The sequence below is a fragment of the Primulina tabacum genome, chromosome 15, assembly GCF_025594145.1.
Source record: "Primulina tabacum isolate GXHZ01 chromosome 15, ASM2559414v2, whole genome shotgun sequence".
NCBI lineage: Eukaryota > Viridiplantae > Streptophyta > Magnoliopsida > Lamiales > Gesneriaceae > Primulina > Primulina tabacum.
In genome coordinates this window covers 29,147,544-29,171,578 of record NC_134564.1, presented here as the reverse complement: position 1 = coordinate 29,171,578, position 24,035 = coordinate 29,147,544, and the positions used below count along the sequence as shown (strand labels likewise).

General features: G+C 32.6%; 2 protein-coding genes across 13 annotated transcripts; both read right to left on the bottom strand.

The window, feature by feature from the left end:
* Positions 1 to 903: 903 nt before the first annotated feature.
* On the bottom strand, positions 904 to 4,638 carry LOC142527660 (tubby-like F-box protein 8). Of its 11 annotated transcripts, XM_075632527.1 has the most exons (7): positions 4,478 to 4,602; positions 4,332 to 4,383; positions 3,978 to 4,028; positions 3,080 to 3,311; positions 2,798 to 2,885; positions 2,316 to 2,448; positions 904 to 1,806 (listed from the first exon to the last, which is right to left on the bottom strand). In XM_075632527.1, the coding sequence occupies exons 6-7, from the start codon at positions 2,366 to 2,368 to the stop codon at positions 1,095 to 1,097; spliced, it is 765 nt and encodes a 254-aa protein (XP_075488642.1). In that variant the 5' UTR covers positions 2,369 to 2,448; positions 2,798 to 2,885; positions 3,080 to 3,311; positions 3,978 to 4,028; positions 4,332 to 4,383; positions 4,478 to 4,602; the 3' UTR covers positions 904 to 1,094. The 11 variants fall into 11 exon arrangements, 10 of the variants coding, with proteins under 10 accessions (XP_075488642.1, XP_075488643.1, XP_075488644.1 ...); XM_075632528.1 differs by having other exon boundaries at positions 4,332 to 4,568; XM_075632529.1 differs by having other exon boundaries at positions 4,379 to 4,568.
* A 12,228-nt stretch (positions 4,639 to 16,866) lies between these two features.
* Positions 16,867 to 20,092, bottom strand: LOC142527151 (WAT1-related protein At1g68170-like). Of its 2 annotated transcripts, XM_075631874.1 has the most exons (7): positions 19,810 to 20,092; positions 19,241 to 19,303; positions 18,996 to 19,112; positions 18,138 to 18,399; positions 17,638 to 17,796; positions 17,400 to 17,551; positions 16,867 to 17,304 (listed from the first exon to the last, which is right to left on the bottom strand). In XM_075631874.1, exons 1-7 carry the CDS (start codon positions 20,001 to 20,003, stop codon positions 17,025 to 17,027), a joined length of 1,227 nt encoding a protein of 408 aa, XP_075487989.1. In that variant the 5' UTR covers positions 20,004 to 20,092; the 3' UTR covers positions 16,867 to 17,024. The 2 variants fall into 2 exon arrangements, with proteins under 2 accessions (XP_075487989.1, XP_075487990.1); XM_075631875.1 differs by lacking the exon at positions 18,996 to 19,112.
* Between the last annotated feature and the right edge of the window lie 3,943 nt (positions 20,093 to 24,035).

Genomic DNA, 24,035 nt, shown 5'->3' with positions numbered 1-24,035 from the left:
AAGAGTATTATTTTTTATTGTGAATATCGGTAAAGTTGACTCGTCTCACAGATAAAGATTCGTGAAACCGTCTTACAAAAAACTTACTCTAGAAATAAGTAGATACAAAAAAAACAGATAGAAATAAAGTACATTCTTTAACATAAGAGTCCTATATATAAATCCAATATCTACTCATGTCACTAGATTGTAGAGCTCCACTTGTTTTATTTCATGAGTTAGCCTCACAACATTTTATGCATGATTTTTTAATCTAACATCAAATCATTCAACTTCATCATTTTATCACAATGATTAAACTTTTGTGAACTGCCACTGAAAGTTGCAAATTGATGTCTCTTGGAAACAAGATGTAGAGGAAACAGTCCCATGACTCTAGTGGCGGAGTCAAGTGTAAAATCTGGATGATCCAAATTTTTTAAAAAATTATATTTAAATTTTTGATAATTTTGGATTAATTTAATATTAGTTGAGATGGTTCAGTTAAAAAAGTTAAAAGATTTCGGAGTTTAAAATATTAATTCGAGTAGATTAATAATTATGATTAAGTCATTGCGTGATTAATCAAAATTATAATGCGTTGAAATCAAGCTCAATCAAACTTCATCAGTTAGCTTCATCTGTGCTCGATAAAGAACACAATCAATCGACAAGAATACAAAATCCAACACCAAACAACAAATCTATATAAATCAAATTTTAAAAAGAAACCCTAAATCTAAAGTTGAAGACAAATTTCAGAATCCAAGAAGAAGAAAAAATGTGGTTATCGTGTGAGAGACAAAATCGGAGTTACCTACTAAAGATTAGTTGGGTGCAATAACATCTGTATCATACCTCAAGTTGGAAACGAATTTCTGAGTGTGATGCATGTGACGAAGAAGAAAATCGGTGAGTGAAACATTGCATTAGCCAATCTTCAAGAAATTCAAGATTGAAACTAGAAATCGAATTGAAGGCACAACTTTGAAGGTTCCACTGCAACAATAACAAGAACGAACAAGAAAAAGAAAACATATATATCTATAAAACTACAGGCATTGAATCACAGCTTTTATTCAGTTCAGTTGGCAACATTTGCTGCAAACTTGCTTTTATTCACAAACCAACTTTGTGTCAAAACTGCTCAAACAAATAGCAAATGACTGAAAAGCCGACAAGGGATACCTATAATCCATGGTGAACATATCTTTTCCAACCTTACCGAATTGAAGAATAATTTTATCATGATCACGTTGCGTTGACTGAGACATCGTTTGGGCATTGGAAGATGGTTGTGTGGCGGAAATCAACTGAAAATTTTTAACTGAAGCAACCGCAACTCGCCCTTGAAAATTTAGGCACCAGCATTGCAATGGCTCGTGCCATCGAGGGGCCTTGTTTTTGAGAATCAAAGATCTTGTTTTGCTGTCATCATCTTCATTTGACAACCCCACAATGTCGGAAAATCGCGAACTGCTGAATTCAGACGAGTGGTCTAGAGATTTCGAGAAAGAGATGCCACGGAATGAGTCTTCTTCAAGGGGTCTTGGAAGGAGTTCGGGTTGCCCGGGGACAACCCCACCTGGTTCAAGGGATGAAATGTGTATTGAGTGCACAATGCAGTTCATCCTACGAGGACCACGAGTCCCAAGCACGTTGAGCTCATATGTGATTTGGGCAATATTGTTGTTTCCAGTTGGAATTTTTGGTGACACTTTCTTGGAAGAGGATCGACGGCTTGTTCTCCCAGGTGGTGGGATGTGTGAACAAGTATGTGGAGGTTGAGTGTCATATATTAAAAACTTTGTACCGAGAAAATTCGATCTGCAATACACAGTAAACTAACATGAGTCAGTTACTCACAAACAGAAAGAAAAGGAACATTAAATTTAGGAACCACAAACAATATTTTTGATATACTAATGACCATGACATATCAAGTATCATGTGCACAATGCTTGTAAGTGTTAATACAGCGATAAATTTCTGGTCCTACAATACATATCAAAATTAAGGTCGTGCATCCAATTTATATAAGATTGCAAATTGTAGCAATTGCGTAAAGCGACTATTGCTTCAATTGTCATTTTTGGCTGCCTAAATAACAAAAAAAATTGAAACATAGTACTTTGTCTCCATTACAGCTTAAAAAATTCTCTTCAACATAATAAAGCCAACAAGTTAGGGCCTTAGGGGTTCTAGAAGACCATCAATTTGGGATTAGAAAAATCAAGTAAAATCATGTTTCACAGAAGAAATTATTCGCTATTTCGGATTTAAATAGTGGACTAATAAATTTATAAGAAACTTGAAATTTAGATCTGATGGTCTACCTTAGTTTTCCTATATAAGTGCTACTTGATATGGAAATGTCGTCCGCATCCATGGAGATAACATACTCCGTACAATTAGTTCTATGAGTTCTTTTTGCTGACAGAAGGAACTTCCCATTTTCAACAAGCAAAGCTGAGAAAATTGAAAAAGGTAAAATAAAATATTTGTGAGCAAACCTATACAAACAACCGAAAAACTGAAGTCAACATGCAATAATATGACAAATTGAACTCTTGAATTGAAATTAGCTCTCTCACAGCCAATTGCTGACCTTTTTTTGAAAGTAAATACAGGACACCATGTCAAGACAATTAAGAAACAAGAAGGTATACTCAGTTGCACACAATTTAAGAACTCGTGCTGAAGAGGGAAATAAGTTTTGAACTAAGGTACTCGGCCAATTAAGTAAAAAAAAAAATATTGAAAAGTACGAACATGATTAGCCAAGTGGAGCATATTAAAAAATCTCCACGACACTCACCGGGACTAAGACATAAGAAAAGATGGAAAGTTAAATTAGATTTGTCCCTCTTTATGAAGCATTGAATAGCTCCATCACAATACCCTGGCTGTAAACATGAAAAAAGTAGATTAAGCATTCTAATAGTAATAGTATATGTCCCAAAAGGATCTATTAGTAAATATAAGAGCTGCATATGTAGTAAGAAAAAATCAGCACGAAGAAGATTGTTTTCATTAGTCAGGTTTAGTTAATTAGATCTTGTATATGATGCAAGCATGATAATAGAGAGTGAGACGCTACCTGTTTCAACGAGACAGGAAAAGTAAGCTTCCCACAAGGATTTACCCCTGTGATGACCAGACAACCTCACATCAAAGCTTGGTCTGGATAAGCTCCCAAAACTCTCTTATGTCCTGAGCTATACTTCAAAACGACATTAAATCTCCAAAAGGCAAGGAGTTGCAGAATGGAAAAGAAACTTCGTAAATCTTTTCCCAATAAATATAGGAGCAATTAACTCCCCATTCGGCTTCTGTGAATGAGCATGAGAAAATAATTATCAAAGAAAAAGTTAAGTTCGAGATGAACAAAAGAGAAGAGGATTAAAAAGAGAAAAACTCATACATAGAGGATAAGGTAAGAAATGAAAAATGAACAAAAGAAGAACAAGAATAGTGAGTTGAAAAGAACATGTTCACATGGTCCGTAAAGTACATTGAATCAAAATAATTTGACAGGCTCAGCTTTTATAAGTTCTAAGTGATCTTAGTTTTCATATTTCAACTTGGAGAGGAAAAACAAAGAAAACGCCAACTAAACACCTACTTTTTGCTAATAAACCTCACTCACACATTAAAGTACATCCAAACACAGCAGCCAAAAATATTTCCAACAAACACCAAAAGTCTGTAGAATTTGCACAGTTTGCAAGATACAACTGATTTATCTGAACCACATAATTAGTTGTATGATATAGAAAAATCCAACTGCATCATGAGAAAATTTTATGCGGTTTCAAAACCTCGAATATAAAGCTAATTTCAGGAAACAAAAACGTATTATTGGGACCTAAACTACAAAGAATCCCACACACAAAAAACGGTAAAGTAGAAATTTAAACTAACACAAACTTGAAAAAGTTCAAAATAAAACGAAAAAGACAGTAAAATTCACTGGTAGATAAAAAAATGTAGTAAACCTGCTAAAAGGGCCGTAGCAAAGAGCGAAGGTCCATATTCTCACCAGAAATCTGCAAGAACCACAAAAGTAGAAGATAAAATTCAGCTCAGGTACTGGGAAAACAAATGGGAGTTGTTCAAAGTGAGAAATTCAGGAAAATAAACCCCACCCTTTCAGGCAATGGATAACTACAAAAAAAAAAAATCAGCAAAACTGAAAAAATATCCAGGAAGTAAATTAGTCCCGGCAAGAAAAATCAATACTTCAAACCGAGATTCGCTTTTTCTGGGCCAGAAACAACAAAATAAACATGGAAAAAAGGAAACACATCAAATGAGAATGAAGCATTGACTTGAGAAACAAAAGAATTCACCTTTACACGATGAAATATCCCAGGTGAAGAAAATCAACGATTTATACCTCAACTGAAAAGAAAACGGAGGTCCACAGCAAGAATATGTGGGTCACAACCTCAGACAAGTGTAATGAATGAGCGCAAACAAGTAACACACAAATTACTTCTTCCCACAGACACATACAAAGAAAAGGGATCACATAGGACCCCTGAATGGGATTTAATCCAGTTCCAAAATGCACGGGAAGCAAGGAGACCTGAAATTAAAAATATTAATATATTGGAGAAAAAATAATAATATTAAAAGTAAAGGGTATCTAGATGCTTTATTGTTGTCTAGACATTTCGAGCAGCCAAGTTAAACTTTTGAATATTTGATATTCACTCGTTTATAATAGTTAAGTTTAACTTTAAGTTTTATTTAACGAATATATATGATTTACAAATTTATTCAAGTTTTTATCGAAATTAAATGAAATTTTGTTAAGTTCATTAAAAAATAAATTATATATTTAGAGAAAAAACATAACATTTTTATTAAAATTCGTAAATTTAATAGATTTTTTTTATATATTTCATAAGTAATGTGCAAAATCAATCAATCAAATATCAAAACTATTATTTTCATCTAAGAAATGACTTGTGAACTTATCAACGAACATGTCACGAGCAAACGAGTTGAATATTGTAAAGCTTAAGCTTGATTCGTTTATCTTAACGAGCCTCATTAAACGAGTTTTTGTCGAATCGATCTTCGAATAACTCACAGACGATTTGATTAATTTAAATATCTAATTATCATGATTCTACACAAGAGTAAGCTAGTTTTTTTTTTCCAAAACAATTTTTATTTCTTAAAATAATAACATATTATTACCTTTTTATATTTCAAACAAACTTAAATATATTCTAGATTTTTTTGGGATCTTTTTTCAAATTAAATTAAGGTAACAATTATTAATCTGTTTAATTTTTATCATTATTATCTTATTATATTTATTCTAATTTGTATTAATTTTAATTTTATTTAATCTAAATATTTTTTTATACGATTAACATATATAATGACAATTGGTTGGTTCCAACATAGTCCAAAATGTTTTCCTAAAAATAAAACCAAACATAGCGATAAGGTTTTTTTTTTTTTTTTTACCAATATACACATTTATGAATCTACAATATCAGTTTGTGACAACTTCTTTAACGTATTTCAAAACAAAAAATTGAAGGACTCCTGACAAAATTTTAATTTTATGACAACTTCTTTAACGTATTTTAAAAAAAAATAATAAAAATTGAAGGACTCCTGACAAAATTTTAATTCATAGTTGGTGTGTTTTCACGTTAAGCGACTTTTAATAGAGTCATTTTTTTGGTGCAAAACAAATTCACATTTATATTTTGACTTGTGAATTTATGAGCTCAAGCTCAAGACGCTCATCATTACTAGACTCGTCAAACGAGCTGGTCGGCTTCGTCCCACCTCGACTCAACCGCCATCGCGGGGTAGGTTGGAAAAACCCGACCCGAACTGGCCCAACCTATCTCATCGCGAGTTACGGGTTAAGGTGTTAACACCAGTCAAAAATTTTAAAAAATATATAAATAAACAAAAACATACATAAACCAATGTAAATAATATATATCTTCCAATCATCAACCGACGACCATATACATAAATAACATAAATCTTTCTAATTTTATCAACCATATATAATTCTTTATAAATAATATAAATATTTCAAAATTAATCAATTATACATAAATTATTATAAATAAATATATAAATAATTTCCAAACTTATTAATCATATATAAATAATTTAAAAAAATTGATTGACCAACTCGCCCCAACCGACGACCCAAACAGGTTAGCTCGTTTTAACCCACCTCCAAAAAAAATCACTAACTCAAACGTCTCTTTTTAATAGTGGGAATGTGGGATGAGTTAACCCCACGAGAAATTGACGACTCTAATCATTAAGTTGGTTAATATTTGATTTGATTTAAAATCAAATATAAATAATATAATTATATTTTGTATTATAAAAAAATATTGCGTTAATCTTATTTAGTGAAAAAAATAATATAGTATACATATACAACTAGTTTTTATTAAATTTTAGTCATTGTGTTATTTAATGGGTAAATTAGCCTAAAATTCATACCAATATTTCAGTTCATGACTCAGTCCTCGTGTCAGTATTTTTTTGTTATTAAGAGGACTTTATTGTCAAAAAAAATTATTTCTAGTTCTCCAATGAAATTAAGGCAAAAACTTGTGTGAGACAGGTCTCACGGATCGTATTTTGTGACACAGATATCTTATTTGGGTTATCCATGAAAAATTATTAGTTTTTATGCTAAGAGTATTACTTTTTATTGTGAATATCAGTAGGGTTGAACAGTTTCACAGATAAAGATTCGTGAGATCGTCTTACAAGAGACATACTCTGAAATTAAATGGTACATTTTAAGATTTAAGTTTAAAAATCAACCATTTACATTAAAGCAAAAACTTGTGTGAGACGGTCTCACGGGTCGTATTTTGTGAGACATATATCTTATTTGGGTCATCCATGACAAAGTATTACTTTTTGCTACATGTTATTTGATTGACTTGGGATCATTTGATTTCATATTTATGTTTTAATACATAAGATTATGATGATCACAATTTTCTTTGTTGAGCTTTGCAAGAGAAATCTTATAACATTTTATGGATTTTGTCTCAACTATTAAAGTTTTACTTTATACTTTGAGAGTATAAAGTTATGATATTCTTTTAATGATCGTGCAATCGGTTGGTATTGAGATAACATATATGAATGCTAGTTATAGTATGCTACAAGATGAACATGCTAGCAAATGGTTTCAATTGTAGTTCAGCACATTATTGTTTTATAGTATTTCATATTGCAATAGATTTTGAAATGATAGAACTCAATAGTAGATTCGATAATGGGGCCGTAGAATTTCTTAGATTTACCTCTGCTTTTGAACCTCGAGAAAATTTTAAGTTATTTAAACAAAACGATCATTCTCAGCTATGAAATTTCTTCAAACTTCTCTCCAAAATAAGATAGAAGAAGAGTTATTAACACATTATAAGAATGTTTACATTGAAAGAGAGTTTATTTTAAGGATAGACATTGATTCAATAATTGAATTTTTCTATTCAATGAAAAACAGCATAGCACATCTTCCGTAGTTTATATCTAGTTTGTAATATTTTTATTTAATATTAAATGTTTATTTATATCGGTTATCTGAGCATTCGTAAAAAAATTTCAGGGTACATCCTTGGTGATATCGATTTGAATTTGCTCAATTTGTGGATCCATAACAAGAACATTGTGATTTCCTAGATTTTAAAATTTATGTCTAAAGATATTTCAGCGAAAATGTAAGGACCGTGTATCGTATTATCGTAAATCCCATGTTGATTATCGATAATTATGAAATTGTCATGTGATTATGTATATGATGTATATCATGACAATGAAATTGAGAAAATGAATATTGAATATGAATTGATGTTGTAAGAACTCGAGTGGAGAGACCGGACGCCAATATATTACAAAAATTAATATGTGTACAGAAGATGTGGCGCCCGGGCGGTAGAAAATGACCGCCCGAGCGCCAAGGTATGTAAACTTAGTGTTCGGGCAGAACTTGCGGCGCCCGAGCGGTAATGTTTTACCGCCCGAGCGCGGCATAAATCACACTCGGGGACAGAATGTCTCGCGCTCGGGCGCGAGAATTCTACCGCCCGAGCGCGTGATCGGTGGGGGATAAGAATAACTTCTTTCCTTCTTTTCCTTCATCATTTCTTTTCAGAAAACTTCGAGGGGAAGTTTGGAATTCGATTTCCTTCGTCCAAATCGACTTCGAAACGCTGTCTAAACGCGAAACAAATTATATATTTGTGATTGTCGCGTCGAGGGCTTCTGACTGAGGTAATTTTCTTCTAGTTCCAGCAGCTCTAAATATCAAAGTGCTGGAATAGCCTGTATTTGAAGTTGAAATTCCTGTATGTAGTAGAATAACCGACAAGAAACTCATATTCGAAGTCGGAATTGAATTATGATATGATTTGGATTTGATATGAATTTTTGAAGTTTCATATTAATGATTTTGGATTACGTTATTGATTGGAATGAGTATGTTATTGATGTAGATAAAGTGTTATATGAATATCTTCAGGCTACATCAACTGAAAACGAAGAATTGAGGTATGTTGCGACCGGGTAACATACGACATGTATCTGTATTATATGATATATGTCGGATTGATTTGATTGATTGGAATGAGAATACATGTCTATATGCCTTATTTGTTGATTGATGTGGCATACATGACATTGATATTGAGATATCGATGTATAAAATAAATGTTTTGTTAACACACATCGTTTGATGCATACATTGATACATGACATGCATGTTGAGCTATGATCCTTGGATACCCTGATATGATTTGATTGGATTCTTGGGTTTTTGTGAACATAATTGCTATGTTGGTATTGTATGACCCGTAAAATATAGACAATTGTGGCCCCGATGATTGGATATGAGATTTAGGATTTGATGGCGCTTTGTCGACGCTATCATACGAGTATCCCTTATTGAGGTCGGTGTGCCAGCTCGAGCATTGATTTGATAGCGATTCGATTGATTCTGACATGTGCTCAGTGGATGGGCGTTTGACCTGATACCTCCACGACGTACATGCATTGCATACCATATATCATTGTTTAGATATCTGTGGTTTATATGATTGGTTGTTCCATACGGAGCTTTGCTCAACCCCAAGGGGGGCTGTTGTTGTCTTTGTGTGTGGACAATGGCAGGTACTCCAGGATATCATGAGACCGGAGAGGGTACTTCTGGAGGGAGCCACAGCTTGGGCTGAGGTTTTATGTTTATGTCTTGTTCCCAGTGTATATGTATATGTATCTATATACCAGGGCATGTCCCGAGGATATGAGATATTTGTATGTGATTGGTTTTGATTACTTGTGGGCATGTTTATGATGTGAGACTAAATACTATTTTTAGTATTCAAATAAAATGATTTGGGCTCATTGTAAAGAAAAGTTAAACTCGTTTTCCGCTGTAATTAGTTAACCCTAATCAGATTGCATTGTAATAACGATTAGGAGCTAAAGGCCCCACAAGTATCATCTTCGTTGTCTGCTTTTGAAATTTAGTTGGATCTAAAGAATCGCTTTCAAGACAACTACAATCCAAAATTTTTTTCAATAGAAAAGCGATTGTTCTGTCTGTCCCAAGGTCAGAGTTTTTTTCATGCTTAATTTATGGAGTTTTGACATTACATCGTACACGTCAGTACATCATCAATGTTCGTTGTCACTTAATATATTTTTGTTTCATATCATCACTTTCTAGCACAATATCATCACTCAAATAAAAAATAACTAAAATTTTTAAAAAAATGTACAAATTAGTATAACAAAAAGTCATGTTTGTTCAAAATTAGAAAATGATAGAAGTTCAAGTTACAAAAGAAAAAAATATTATTTTATTTATTATTTTTTTATTACCGTATCATAAATAAAACTACAAAACTAAAAAATTGCAATGATGTTTAGTCGAAATTTTAAAATGTGTCGTCCAAGATATTTGGATAAAAGGTCTTGCTTGCGAATATGTAGTTTTAAACTTGATACATCTACATTTTTTTTAAAGATTGGGAAAAAAAATTCATTAGAACTAATGTTGTGAGAAAGCCTTCGAAATATTAAGATGTGTCGATGACAATGCTCAGCATGATAAAGACTTGAAAAAATGTGCTCCAACTACGCATTTTGTTTTGGCACGATCGTTTGAGGTTCTGAAACCTTAGCCTCTAAATCTGGTTCGTCTTCCTTTCCGCATAGAACTTGAGAGATTTCAGTTTCTGGTACAAAATTTGGTGCCACAGCCATGATGCCACCACCACCATGGATGACATTATGATCGTCCTTTAAGCTTTGATCTTCGCTCGAGGGTGCAAGTCTACATACTTTTCTTGATTTCTTTGCTTTTTCACCACAACATGCAGTACAACACACATATATTATCTCGATTCCAAGCACATTGTAACTCGAAATTAAAAAAATATTGCACATCATAAGTTTTTGTGATCGAAAAATATTTTAAAACTTGAAAGAAAAGGACCAATAAAATTTGCAACCTTCCCAAGTATAACTCCTCGTCAAGAGATATGGAGCAAGATATGATAGCTACTGGTATTCGCGAGACATATACGAATCTTGATCATATAATTTCTCATTGATAAAATTGAGTTCTCATTAATAATTTCATTTCTTATTTTTTGCGACACAGGTACTGACCTTAATCAAATTAGTACTTTGCAGCGAGCGGCCATGATGCATTGGTGTTCACATTTTGAGTCAATTTGCAGTATGATATATATGTATAACTCTGTGATTATCGTGCTTAAGCACATGGCGAACGTGACTGTGGTCAGGGCTAAGCTCTCCGCATACAAGTTTTGTGCCATTGATCCCTTGATTGCAATATTTTATGCTTCAAATCAAATTAAATTTTGATTCAACGATATCATATATTATTTTTTTAATTAATTACCATCTTTAAAAATGTAAAACAAATTGATACAACATATGTACTCACCCAAACAGTTCCAAGCACATTGTAACTCGAAATGAAAAAACTATTGCACATTATAAGTTTTTGTCATCGAAAAATATTTTAAAACTTGAAAGAAAAGGAGCAATAAAATTTGCAACCTTCCCAATTATAAGTTCTCGTCAAGAGATATGGAGCAAGATATGGTAGCTACTGGTATTCGCGAGACATATACTAATCTTGACCATACGATTTCTCATTAATAATTTCATTTCTTATTTGTTTGGCCGTAGAATTTCTTAGATTTGCCTCTACTTTGGAACCTCGAGAAAATTTTAAGTTATTTAAACAAAACAATCATTCTCAACTATGAAATTTCTTCAAACTTCTCTCTAAAATAAGATAGAAGAAGAGTTATTAACACATTATATGAATATTTACATTGAAAGAGAGTTTACTTTAATGATAGATAGACACTGATTCAATAATTGAATTTTTCTATTCAATGGAAAGCCGCATAGCACATCTTCAGTAGTTTATACTTAGTTTGTAATATTAAATGTTCTATAAATGTTCATCATTTTAATTTTTAAATTTTGATTTATATTGGTTATCTGAGCATTCCTAAAAAAATTCCGGGTACATCTTTGCTGTTATCGATTTGAATTTGCTCAATGTGTGGATCCGTAACAAGAACATTGTGATTTCCTAGATTTTAAAATTTATGTCTAAATATATTTCAGTGAGTATCATCTTCGATGTCTGCTCTTGAAATTTAATTGGATCTAAAGAATGGCTTTCAAGAGAGCTACAATCCAAGAATTTTTTCAATAGAAAAGTGAATTGTTCTCTCTTTCCCAAGCTCGGAGTTTTGTTAATGCCTAATTTATGGAGTTTTGACATTACATCGCACACATCAGTACATCAAGAATGTCTGTTGTCACTTGATATATTTTGTTTCATATCATCACTTTCTAGCACAATATCATCACCCCAATAAAAAATAACTAAAATTTTAAAAAATGTACAAATTAGTACACCAAAAATTAATGTTTGTTCAAAAATAGAAAATGACAGAAGTTCAAGTTACAAAAGAAAAATATTATTTTATTTATTATTTTTTTATTACCCTATCATAAATAAAAGCAAAAAACTAAAAATTTGCAATGATATTTAGTCGAAATTTTAAAATGTGCTCCAACTACGCATTTTCTTTTGGCACAATCGTTTGAGGTTCTGAAATCTTAGCCTATAAATCTGGTTCGTTTTCCTTTTCGCAGAGAACTTGAGTGATTTCAGTGTCTGTTACAAAATTTGGTGCCACAGCCATCATGCCACCAAAGCCATGGATGACATTATGATCGTCCTTTAAACTTTTATTGAAACGAACTCGTTTTTTTTTTTTTTTTTCTAATCTGAAATCATAAATTCTAAATTACTAAATAAAATAATTTAACATAATCATGAATCATAATAATTTAACAATTTAAATCTCAAGTGCATAAAATAAATCCTAAATCATCGACTAACGAAAACTCCTAAATCGACCTTTGAAAAGATCACTAGCAATAAAAATAAAGCATAAAATATCTCTCAATAAACCATTATCATAAATCTTTAAATCATAAATCTATCAAGCTAGTGCGTAAATATAAAGGACTCTCGAGTGTGTACTGCTGCACTCGATCCACTCAAGCGTCACCACCTCCCATAAATCATCAAATCCTGCATCATACAAACGGAGTCATGTTCTAAACATGGATAACAAATAATACATATACAAACACATACATTTAAAATCATACTTTTATTTAAAATAATCTTTTGAACATAAATAAATAAGTTAAAATCATTTAAGCATAATTAAATCATAATTAGTGAAATCATTTTAAAATAACTTTAAGTATAAATAAATCCTTTAAAAATCATTTAAAATAAGCTTTGAGCATAAATAAATCATTTTAAAAATGACTTTAATCATCATCATAAATCATATATCATAAAAATCATTTTTAACATAAAGCTTTCAATCATATATCATTTTGGGTGAAGTTTGATCTTTGTAAGTGACTAGCTTTTCTCCTCGGTCGACTGATTAGTCTTCAGCTCCACATGGCCCATGGGGACGGGCACTAGGCACCGCCATGGAAATACGACCGTCGGGGTTCTCTCGGGGGCCTTTTCTCATAGACATGTTCTCTCTGGGGATTTTTCCCATAAATGAGTTCCCTCGAGGGCCTTTTCCCGTAAATGGGTTCCCTCTAGGCTTTTTCCCCGCACGACATCCCTATAAAATTGTAAGTTCACTGTCCTCAACATAAACGGATCCCCCAAAAATCATATATCATATGTCATAGTCAATTCACATCCCTCAAAATATTTTTACTTTTCTTTAAAAATCATAAAATAACGTAACTTCCAAAAATGACATTTTTGACAGTAAAAATTGCACAGCTTTTCCAAAAATTGTAAAATAACATATTATTATCAAAATCATCATAATAAATCATAAAATATCATTTTACAAGGATTATGATCCTTTGGGACACTGCCAAGCGTTTTCATATTTTCGTAGGTATAAAATTACCGTTTTGCCCTCTGGACGTAAAAATTCTCGAATTTATTTTTTTCTCATTTTTAATGACATAAGTTTATTCTAAATAATTATTTAAGCTTAAATATAATTTTTCATAATTTTATAAAGCTTAAAAATAGGATTTTCAATTAATTCTTTAATTAACGTTTCGTGCGGCGATTAAATCCCGAATAAATCCAAAACTCATTATTTTGATCCCAACTTTTAAACATACCGTTTTTAGTATTTATTCTACCCTTTCAAATCACGAGCCACACCCTTGGACCCATGGTTCTAATTTTAGCTTTTAAATTTTCATTTTTGACACATCAATGAACACACCGAGCCATCTCCCAATTTACTCGAGTCACGCCCAAGCCACCTCGAGCCAAACCCTAGCCAACCCACCTAGGCACTCTCCTGACCAACCTTAACCCATAGAACCTAGCCCTAGCTCGCTCAAACCCTGCTGGACAGAAGACCCAAAACCTGTGCACCTCTAACCCCTCTCGCCCAAGACTCCTAGCTAGCAAGGACACTTTCAGCCACTTAACCAGCAACCACCTCGGACCCTCACTGACCATTGACCATGCCCAGCCTCGCCCCAGACCAGCCCAAGCCCTCGGACCAGCCCCTGACCCAAGCAAAAGCCCTGCCCGAAGGTACACACTCTGTGCACCAGCATGCTACTCGCGCTCAAGTCTCCTAGTCACCCTAGGACACTTCCAGTTGAGCCACCACCGAGCCCACCTGACCCTAACCTTCCATGGACAACGTCCAGACCCCACCCAGACCAGCCCAGGCCTTAGAACCCGTGCACGAGCCACCTACACTAAAGATGGCAGCCGGCGCGCTCTCTATGGATCAACTCACATTTTCTCAAGCCACAGCCAACCCAGCCGCACCAACCCCTGGCCCAGCCCTTGACCCTCTTCCTTAGACCCTATAGGACCAGCCTAGCCAGCCTGACTCGCCCTTAGACCCGCTGCCCTCTCTCCCGAACCACAGCAGCCGCGATGAAGTGGGACTCTCCCCAGCCCCAAGCTCGAACCCTAACCGCCCTAGGACCATACCTAGCCTTCGGACCTGACCTGGACAAGCCCCCAACCAGCCTTGGCCAGCCCCGTGACCCCATGCAAAAGCACCGTACCCCTTGAACCATAACATGCACACAAACTCAAAACTCACGGTTCTTTGTTGGCTAAAAATCCTACGGTTCCAGCATGGTTTTTCTTTCAAATTGTCATGTTTTTACTACAATTCATTCATATAACAACCTATGTTGGCAGTGTACTCGTTGGATTCAAAATCGTTTTCAAAACAAGCGTGAAATCGATATATTTTTGAAAATAAATGTTTTACCGTAAAAATTATCGAATACCTATTTTATTCAAGCATAAACAATTAAAACACGCATATTATGATTTTTATGATGTTTGAAAGGGTTTAGAAAACGTGTCTTTGCGTTTATAATGCTCGAATATACGATCTTCGGCGAGGGTGCGACGTTGGACGACCGAACGACGAAGAACACAAGCTTTTCTTTTCCTCCTTAATTTCAAAAATTGTGATGTGTGCTTTGATGTGTTTCACGGCTGAATGGGGGTGAATGGTGAGGTTTAGTTGATCTAGGAACACTTATTTATAATTTAATTAACATAATAATGGGCTTTGTTTTTGGGCTTGCAATCTTAAAGGTAATTGAACCTACTTAAATTAATTAAATTTTGTCCCAATAAAACTTAATTAATTAAATAATAAAAGCTTATAAAATTAGTTTCTATAAAATAATAATTTTGATCTTTTAAAACTCCTTGTTTGCTCAAAACCGGCTTCCCTGGAAAAATCGAGCTCGACTCGTAAAATAATTCGAACTCCAACATTTTAAGGAAAAATTAAATCATTTTTAATCATATTAGGAAGCCTTGCCATTATTTAAATAAAAATACATATTCTTGTCTTGGTCGTCCCCGGTCTCCTTTTCCCTGCCTATTATCGAATATTCGGGTAAAATCCTTAATTTCATGTAATCATGTCATATAATCATTTAATCATGCAATCATACATTTAATCATATAGTAAATATCATGCTAGCATTTAAAATCAAATAATTAAAACAATCAAGCAAGTAAAATAATTTTGGCATGCATGTGGTTTACGTGGACTGATTTTTTCGGACGTTACATTTATCTTCGCTCGATTGCGCAAGTCTACATACTTTCTTGATTTCTTTGCTTTTCCCCACAACACGCAGTACAATCCACATATTATTATCTGGGTTCCAAGCACGATGTAACTCGAAATTTAAAAATATTGCACATTATAAGTTTTTGTGATCGAAAAAATATTTTAAAACTTGAAAGAGAAGGAGCAATAAAATTTGCAACCTTCCCAAGCATAACTTCTCGTCAAGAAATATGGAGCAAGATATGGTAGCTATTGGTATTCGCGAGACATATACTAATCTCGATCATATGATTCCTCATTGATAAAATTGAGTTCTCATTAATAATTTCATTTCTAATTTGTTTGCGACACAGCGAGCTGGCAAGATGCATTGGTGTTCACATTTTGAGTCGATTTGCAGTATGATAGATATGCATAACTCTGTGATTATCTTCGAATTCTATATGGGGGCGGGGGAGGCTACATGTTATTTGATTGCATTGAGATCATTTGATTCCATATTTATGTTTTAATACATAAGATTATGATTATCACAATTTTCTTTGTTGAGATTTGCAAGAGAAGTTTTAAGACATTTTATGGATTTTGTCCCAACTAGCAAAGTTTTACTTTATACTTTGAGAGCATAAGGTTATGATATTCTTTTGATGATTGTGCAATCAGTTGGTATTGAGATAACATATATGAATGCTAGTTATAGATATGCTACAAGATGTACATGCTACAAATGGTTTCTATTATAGTTCAGCTCATTATTGTTTTGTAGTATTTCATGTTGCAATAGATTTTGAAGTGATAGAACTCAATAGTAGATTCGATAATGGGGCCGTAGAATTTCTTAGATTTACCTCTACTTTGGAATCTCGAGAAAATTTTAAGTTATTTAAACAAAACGATCATTCTTAGCTACGAAATTTCTTCAAACTTCTCTCCAAAATAAGATAGAAGAAGAGTTATTAACACATTATATGAATGTTTACATTGAAAGAGAGTTTACTTTAAGGATAGACACTGATTCAATAATTGAATTTTTCTATTCAATGAAAAACTGCATAACACATCTTCGGTAGTTTATATCTAGTTTGTAATATTTTTATTTAATATTAAATGTTTTGACCAAATTTTGACTTCCAAACCCTTGTAAAAAGTCAAAAGCATAGCTCCTCCTATACGCGAATATGTAGTTTTAAACTTGATACATCTACATTTTTTTTAAAAGATTGGGAAAAAAAAAACAAATCTCATTAGAACTAACGTGCGAGAATGTCTTTGAATTGTGAAGATGTGTCGATGACAATCCTCAGCATGATAAAGATTTGAAAAAATTTGCTCCAACTACGCATTTTCTTTTGGCACGATCAATTGATGTTCTGAAACCTTAGCCTCTAAATCTGGTTCGTCTTCCTTTCCGCAGAGAACTTGAGTGCTTTCAGTGTCTGGTACAAATTTTGGTGCCACAGCCATGATGCCACCACCGCCATGGATGACATTATGATCGCCCTTTAAGCTTTGATCTTCGCTCGATGGCGCAAGTCTACATACTTTCTTGATTTCTTTGCTTTTTCCCCACAACACGCAGTACAACCCACATATTATTATCCCGGTTCCAAGCACACTGTAACTCGAAATGAAAAAATATTGCACATTATAAGTTTTTGTGATCGAAAAATATTTTAAAACTTGAAAAAGAAGGAGCAATAAATTTGCAACCTTCCCAAGTATAACTTCTCGTCAAGAAATATGGAGCAAGAAAGTGCTACGAGCACAAGCAATAGCGGATTGAAAACAGAGACGAACAATGGTCCCCTCATTCGCAAGCACGACATTATCAAAACCCACATTATTCCAGATCCAACTATTCCCTGCACCAAATTATATATGTACCGACATCCTATTTTTCAGGACGGATTAACTAAAATATATCACGTACCTAATCAAGAAACATTACCATATAAGCTACAATGAGGAGTTTGAGGTCCCATCCAAGTTTCCATTGGCTCCATTCCCTTTCCGTGCACAATGCGTATAACACAGCTTGAATCGACCCCATTACCGATATTAGAGCTGTGCTTGAGTAGTGGCAAGGATACTTCTCACTCACCTTAGCCTGTCTCAATTTTGTGAAACCAATTATACACACACATACGAAATTCGAAGACTTTGTATGCTCGACGAAATATGCGAACTGATCAATAGTCAAGTCGAAACTAAATGAATCGTTCATCCAGATTTCAATTTAAGCAGCCAAAAGTTGTTCCGTGCACTCATATTGGTAGAATTTCAAATTTGTTTCTTAGCTGAAAAGATAATTCACCTTTTACCTTCATATATTAAAATATCCAAAGATCAATATCTTAATTACATATACACACACACACACACACATATATATATAACCAAAATAATAATATTTAAAAAAATTAGTTTACTGTTTGAAAATTAATTTACCTGAATAATCAAGGAAAATGAATAACTGAAGCAGCAAGCGAGAGCGAGCAAAAGGCCTATAATGTCATTAATGGACTTTTGGTTGGCTGCTGCCACGTGGCCATTTGCATGTTTATTTGTTTGAAGAAAGTGAACATGGGTTGACCAAATTTTGACTTCCAAACCCTTGTAAAAAGTCAAAAGCATAGCTCCTCCTATACTCAGAAATGTTCCCGTCACCTTTGCTTTGCCAGCCATTGTCTTCAACCCCATTTTCTCCATCCTAAATAATCAAACCATATTCACACATGGATAAAAGTATATTTTTAGGATTAAAAAATGTCTATAATCACCGTGCTTTCAAAGTTTGGTTTTTTTTTTTTTCCAGTAACTTTTAGTCGTATTTAATCGGAGTGTTAATGTAACACCGAAAAATTATAACATAGTGTGAAAAATCCTGGCGTAACACTAGGAATTGAAGATGTGATGTTGGGAAATACTGACATATGCCGCAACGTACCATTAAGTTGACAAAATAATTTAAAATTAAAAATTAGTGCACTAAAACAAAATTTAAATAACGAGTTAATAGGTTTTAGTAGGAAAAAAAAGTTATTTTCCCCATGATAATCCCCCAAATCTACTTTATTAATCTCTTTTTCGATTTTATTTGATTCTGTTGGGGGGAGAAAAGATGCAAACTAACATATGATTTTAAATTAGAAAAATGTGGGAATTGGGTCAATTATGCTATACAAATTTGAAGGTTACGAAATGATCTCATTCATCAAAATAAGCATAATACATATATATATACACATGTATATATATGTATATGGTATGTGCATAACATAAAAAAAATTATTTTAAAACAATTACCGAAAAAGTATTGCTAAAACAAAGGTGACAGCCGGTATGAGGTTAGACATAGCTGCGACGAACGTGACTGTGGTCAGGGCTAAGCTCTCCGCATACAAGTTTTGTGCCATTGATCCCCTGCTTAATTACAATATTTTATGCATCAAATCAAATTAATTTTTGATTCAACGAAATCATATATTATTTTTTTAATTAATTACCATCTTTAAAAATGTAAAACCAATCTATACAACATATGTACTCACCCAAACAATGCAGAAAAGAATGTCTGAAAAGCTATTTTCCTTGTCAATTTTGGCCTGTTTTTCCTGCAATATAATTTAAGATTTGTACAATAATTATGCATTTCAATCTCAAAACCAAATTACATACACTATTGTGATTTTATCAGTGTCACATATAAATGTTAAAATAATACAGCATATATATATATACAGCATATATATATATATATATATATATATATATATATATATATATTATGTCGATTTCAGGCTGTTGTTTTGGTAAAGAACCCGTGCTTGAATGTGACACCAACTCTTTTTCCCGTGTGAGAAAATTGGTTTGCATTAATTTGAATCCCCGAAGCTTTCTTCCCGTGAAAAAAAGATGAAGTAAGAAATTTCTTTTACCCTTTAAAAATCCAAAAAAGGCAAACGTCATCTTCAGTTTAATTATACCATAATTATCAAGGACTGATCTAACGAAACGCAATATTTTAAATTTTCTTTTTTAAAAAAAGCATAAAATTTGAACGTGTAAATAATTTTCTTGAAACTCAAATTCACCTGTCTTGGATCTAACTATACAGTACCTTTCAATGATAAGGGCGATGGGAACAACAGTTGCAGCAGCGAAGATGAGGCGATAGGCGACAAGAACTCGCATGCTCATCCCATTGTTTGCGGCCAATTTGTAGAACACGTTAACGCCCGTTAGTGCAATCTGTACTGTCACCATCATAATCGTGGGTTTCAACCCATGCATCGAATCACAAAGTCTCCACATTTGGGATCCCTGAATCTGCACTTATCTGTGTTTAGTACGTTTGTGTATATATATAAAGACCAAGAAAATTTTATCTAACAAAATTGTAATCTATATTTATATGGGGGGAGAGAGAGAGAGAGAGGGGGGGGGGGGGGGGGGGGGGGGGGTGAAAAGAAAAAGGTGATATGGAGAGGAGAGACGTGAGCTATATGTGTATAGTAAAGTGGATTTGGAGGGTTTTGTGTTAAAGGTCATGCATGGTGGATATGGCGTGGTGCGATAGAGGTTCGAATTCGATGCAGTTTAGAAAGAGCCATTTGTTGAAACTATAATTGTGTGTATGTATGTATTTCATTGTCAGATGCCATTAAAATTGTTGTTGAGTGATGAATCTAAGTGGCCGGGGAGATAATTTTTAGGGATATTTGTAATTTTAGTTTTGTAAGTGGGTTTGTTTTGAGTTTTATTGATATAATTCGCCAAATTTTAGTTTTAATGCAATAATTTGTTTTTTTTAATGTCTGAAACAACTAAATCCGCTAAATATGGTTTATTTGGCACTGATTTTTTCGTATGTTACACGTATGACAAGAATTAAACTCATATTTTTTTCTTATTAAATTATTCTGACAAACAAATAAAGGGAAAAATAGGACAAAACAACTCTCAATACTTGAAAATTAGAGGAAAAAGTTTGTTGTTTCTATTTATTTTTGTTCATATATATTTTAATGTGTGTAATATAAGTTTTATTTTTGTCAAATGATTTTGGTGGATTTAATGTTTTCGGACAAATATGACTCGAAAAAAAAAATCCAAGTTACTGTACGAAATCAAACTTTGATAATTTACGTTTCCAAACCCAAAATAAGCTAATTTATAGTACTAAAATTGTAATTTTTCTTGTTTTTAAGATGGGATTTAAAAAAAAAAAGTTTCTTCTAAGAAATACTAATGAAGCATTAACTTTTTGTTAAACGGTGATAATCGACACGTGGTGTATCGATTTCTTGCATTCTCAACAGGCGTCTTCACTTTGCCTAGCTTCTGCGGGAACCTCTTCTCTTTCTTTCTTTATTTATTATTATTTAAAAAAATATTTAATTGTAAAATTATGACAATTTACATGTAAATTAATAATTTAATAATATCATAAATTATTGAATAAATATAGGTAGTGGAGTTATGCTGTGTTGATTAAAAAAAATCTATATACGTAATGAATTAATTAAATCTAAAAAAAGTGAAGAAAAGAAAAAGAAAAGGAAAATCTTCGTTTGAATGTAATAAATAAAGATATATAAAAATGTTAATTGTTTCAAAGTAAGTGTAATCTAAAGACTCACACTATATAAAAACAGAACTGATGTTAACGTCACTGCTTACGCTTAGATTGTATACTTAAAAAATTGAAATTTAATTTGATCCCTAGGTATTTTTAAATAAATATTTATAAAATATTTTTATAAAAGTGTTTTTTTAGAAAGATTTTAAAAATATATTTTAATTTTTTAAAAATAAATAGTTATTTATACAACTATTCTATAATTTTTTTATTATAGTTAAAGGTGTTTGAACAACTTCTCTATTATTCTATAAAAGCAAAATGACAATTTTAGTTTTATATGTATTGAGTTTTGATATTTTTACTCTTATATCTTTTGTTGAATCAATTATGGTCCTACAAATATGTAACAATGATCAATTTTGGTTATTCTCCTCAAAATTTTATAATTAAATGGCTAATATCATTATTAAATTTTTATAATTACATTATTAAAAAAATTTCCATAACATGCTCATATATTTAACAATGTAATTATAAAAATTTAACAATGATATTATCCATTATATTATATAATTTTGAGTAGAATGACTAAACTTGATAATTGAGACATATTTACAAGACCATAATTGATTTTAAAAAATACATAGGACTAAAAATGTCACAACATAATAGATACAAGATTAAAATTGACATTTTGTCTCATAAAAATATAAAAATTTATTTTTCATCCATTCTTTAAAAATTATATATAGAAAACAATTTTTTAAAAAACATTTCATAAATTTTTTAAAAAACTCTAGTTCAAACACATATTTCAAGTTTTTTCACTTGTAAAACACTAAAAAATTTAAAATTATTGTACAAACGAAACCTCATAATTGAGGGGTATTAGAGTTTAATTTATGTATTAGTTAAGAGTTAAGGTAAGCAGTACTTATTCTATACGATTAAATTTTAACATATTTACATTTTTTGAGTTCATTTTTGTTCAATAAGATTCATATTCACATGTATGAGTTCACTCTTCCAACTGTAATATGATATTAGGAGAATTATGATTCCGCTGCTCAATCGAGATTCTTCCTCCCACAATTTTGCAAAGCTAAATCTCTCGATTTATCTGAATTTTCGATTTCTTTTCTGGTATCGATCGACGATCATAATTCCTCATTTGTTGTATATTATAGGTTGATTTTTCCAATGGAACCTCAAGAAGACAAGAAGAAAAATATATTTTCATATTTTAACCAAAATTTAGTACATCGACTAGAGATTAGCATTCTCCAACTAATGTTGAGATCTCAAACTATTATGAATAACATCCGACCAAGTATCAAATATTTGATAGTGATGCGAGTGGTTATGTTCAACTAGATCCGTCATGCGTACTCCAATTTGGCAGTGTCTTATCAATGAAAGAGATGCAATCAGACGAGCTTATATCTTAAGGGGGTCATGCCAATATGTTATGGAGTATCCGCGAATCAAATTAGAAAAACATCATCGAAGATTTCGAAAAAGATGGCTTGAACAATTTCCTTGGTTGGAGTACTTCTAATAAAGATGTGGCATTTTTGCTTCCAATGTTTCATTTTCCAAGGAAAAGAGGCCAGTTTACCTGCATTTACAGTTGATGCTTTCAAAGGCTGGAAAAGAGTTAATGATGAGAAGATACGTGCTTTATTGATACATACGGGAAGTTTCACTTCACCACATAACTATGTCGCGGAATATATATGTGATTTGATGAACGTAAGTGTTGGAATCATAATTTCGGAATTTGACAAATTAAATGACAAAAGATTGCAGAACTGATTAGTTTAATTGAATCTGCTCAAATTGAAGTTGCTTGAACTGATAATTAGTGTGTTAAATAATCAAAGGCAAACCGAACTGATCAAAGCCAACTGAATGTATGAAGACAACTGAACTATCAGTTATGAGAGGTCAGTTATACTCAGCGCATCTAATCGACTATATACTCAACTGATAATCAGTTGAAGACGTCATCAGCTGAAACATATCTAACAACCGAAAATTTGTACATAGCAGATTGTAACCTATAGTGGGAGCGCCACATATCAGAATGATACAGTGTACTATTGTCAGAAGAATGTTGACACAATCAGAAAGGACAATGCAACGGATATAAATCATTCAAATGGATTCAATATTACCGTTAGAAGCAAAGCCTATAAATATAGTTGAAATTAAATCTTTAAAACAAGCTCACTTACCTTAGACCTGGAAGAAAACATGAAAAATTTTAAAACCATAGAAGAATCATGCAACTGACACCTCGAAAACGCAGCAGCACATTGCTTGGAAATCAGCCATCTTGAAAAATTCATTGCGCCTTATTGAACTGTTGGATCTGACTTAAACCTTTGATGTCACGCCCCGAGAAAGGGGTTGGTTGACACCGGCGTTGCTCTCAAATTTACATTCGAAAACAACAAGCCTCAGAGTACAGAATTCAGAAATCAGTCTTTTATTCATAATACGAAATAAATCAATTGTTTGTTACAACTCGAATACTGATGTTTTACAGCGGAAATGTAAAACCAGACATAACATTGTCTTAACAGATACAGCGGAATTAACATAACATAAACTGAGAATAATAATCTTTTTCACCAGCCCCAGAATTGGATCTGCTCTTTTTCTTCTAATATTTCTTCCTCGTTCTTATCTGAGATATGTTTGGTGGGTGAGTGATATGATTGTGACTCAGTAAGCAGGGGCGGGAATAACTCCCAGTT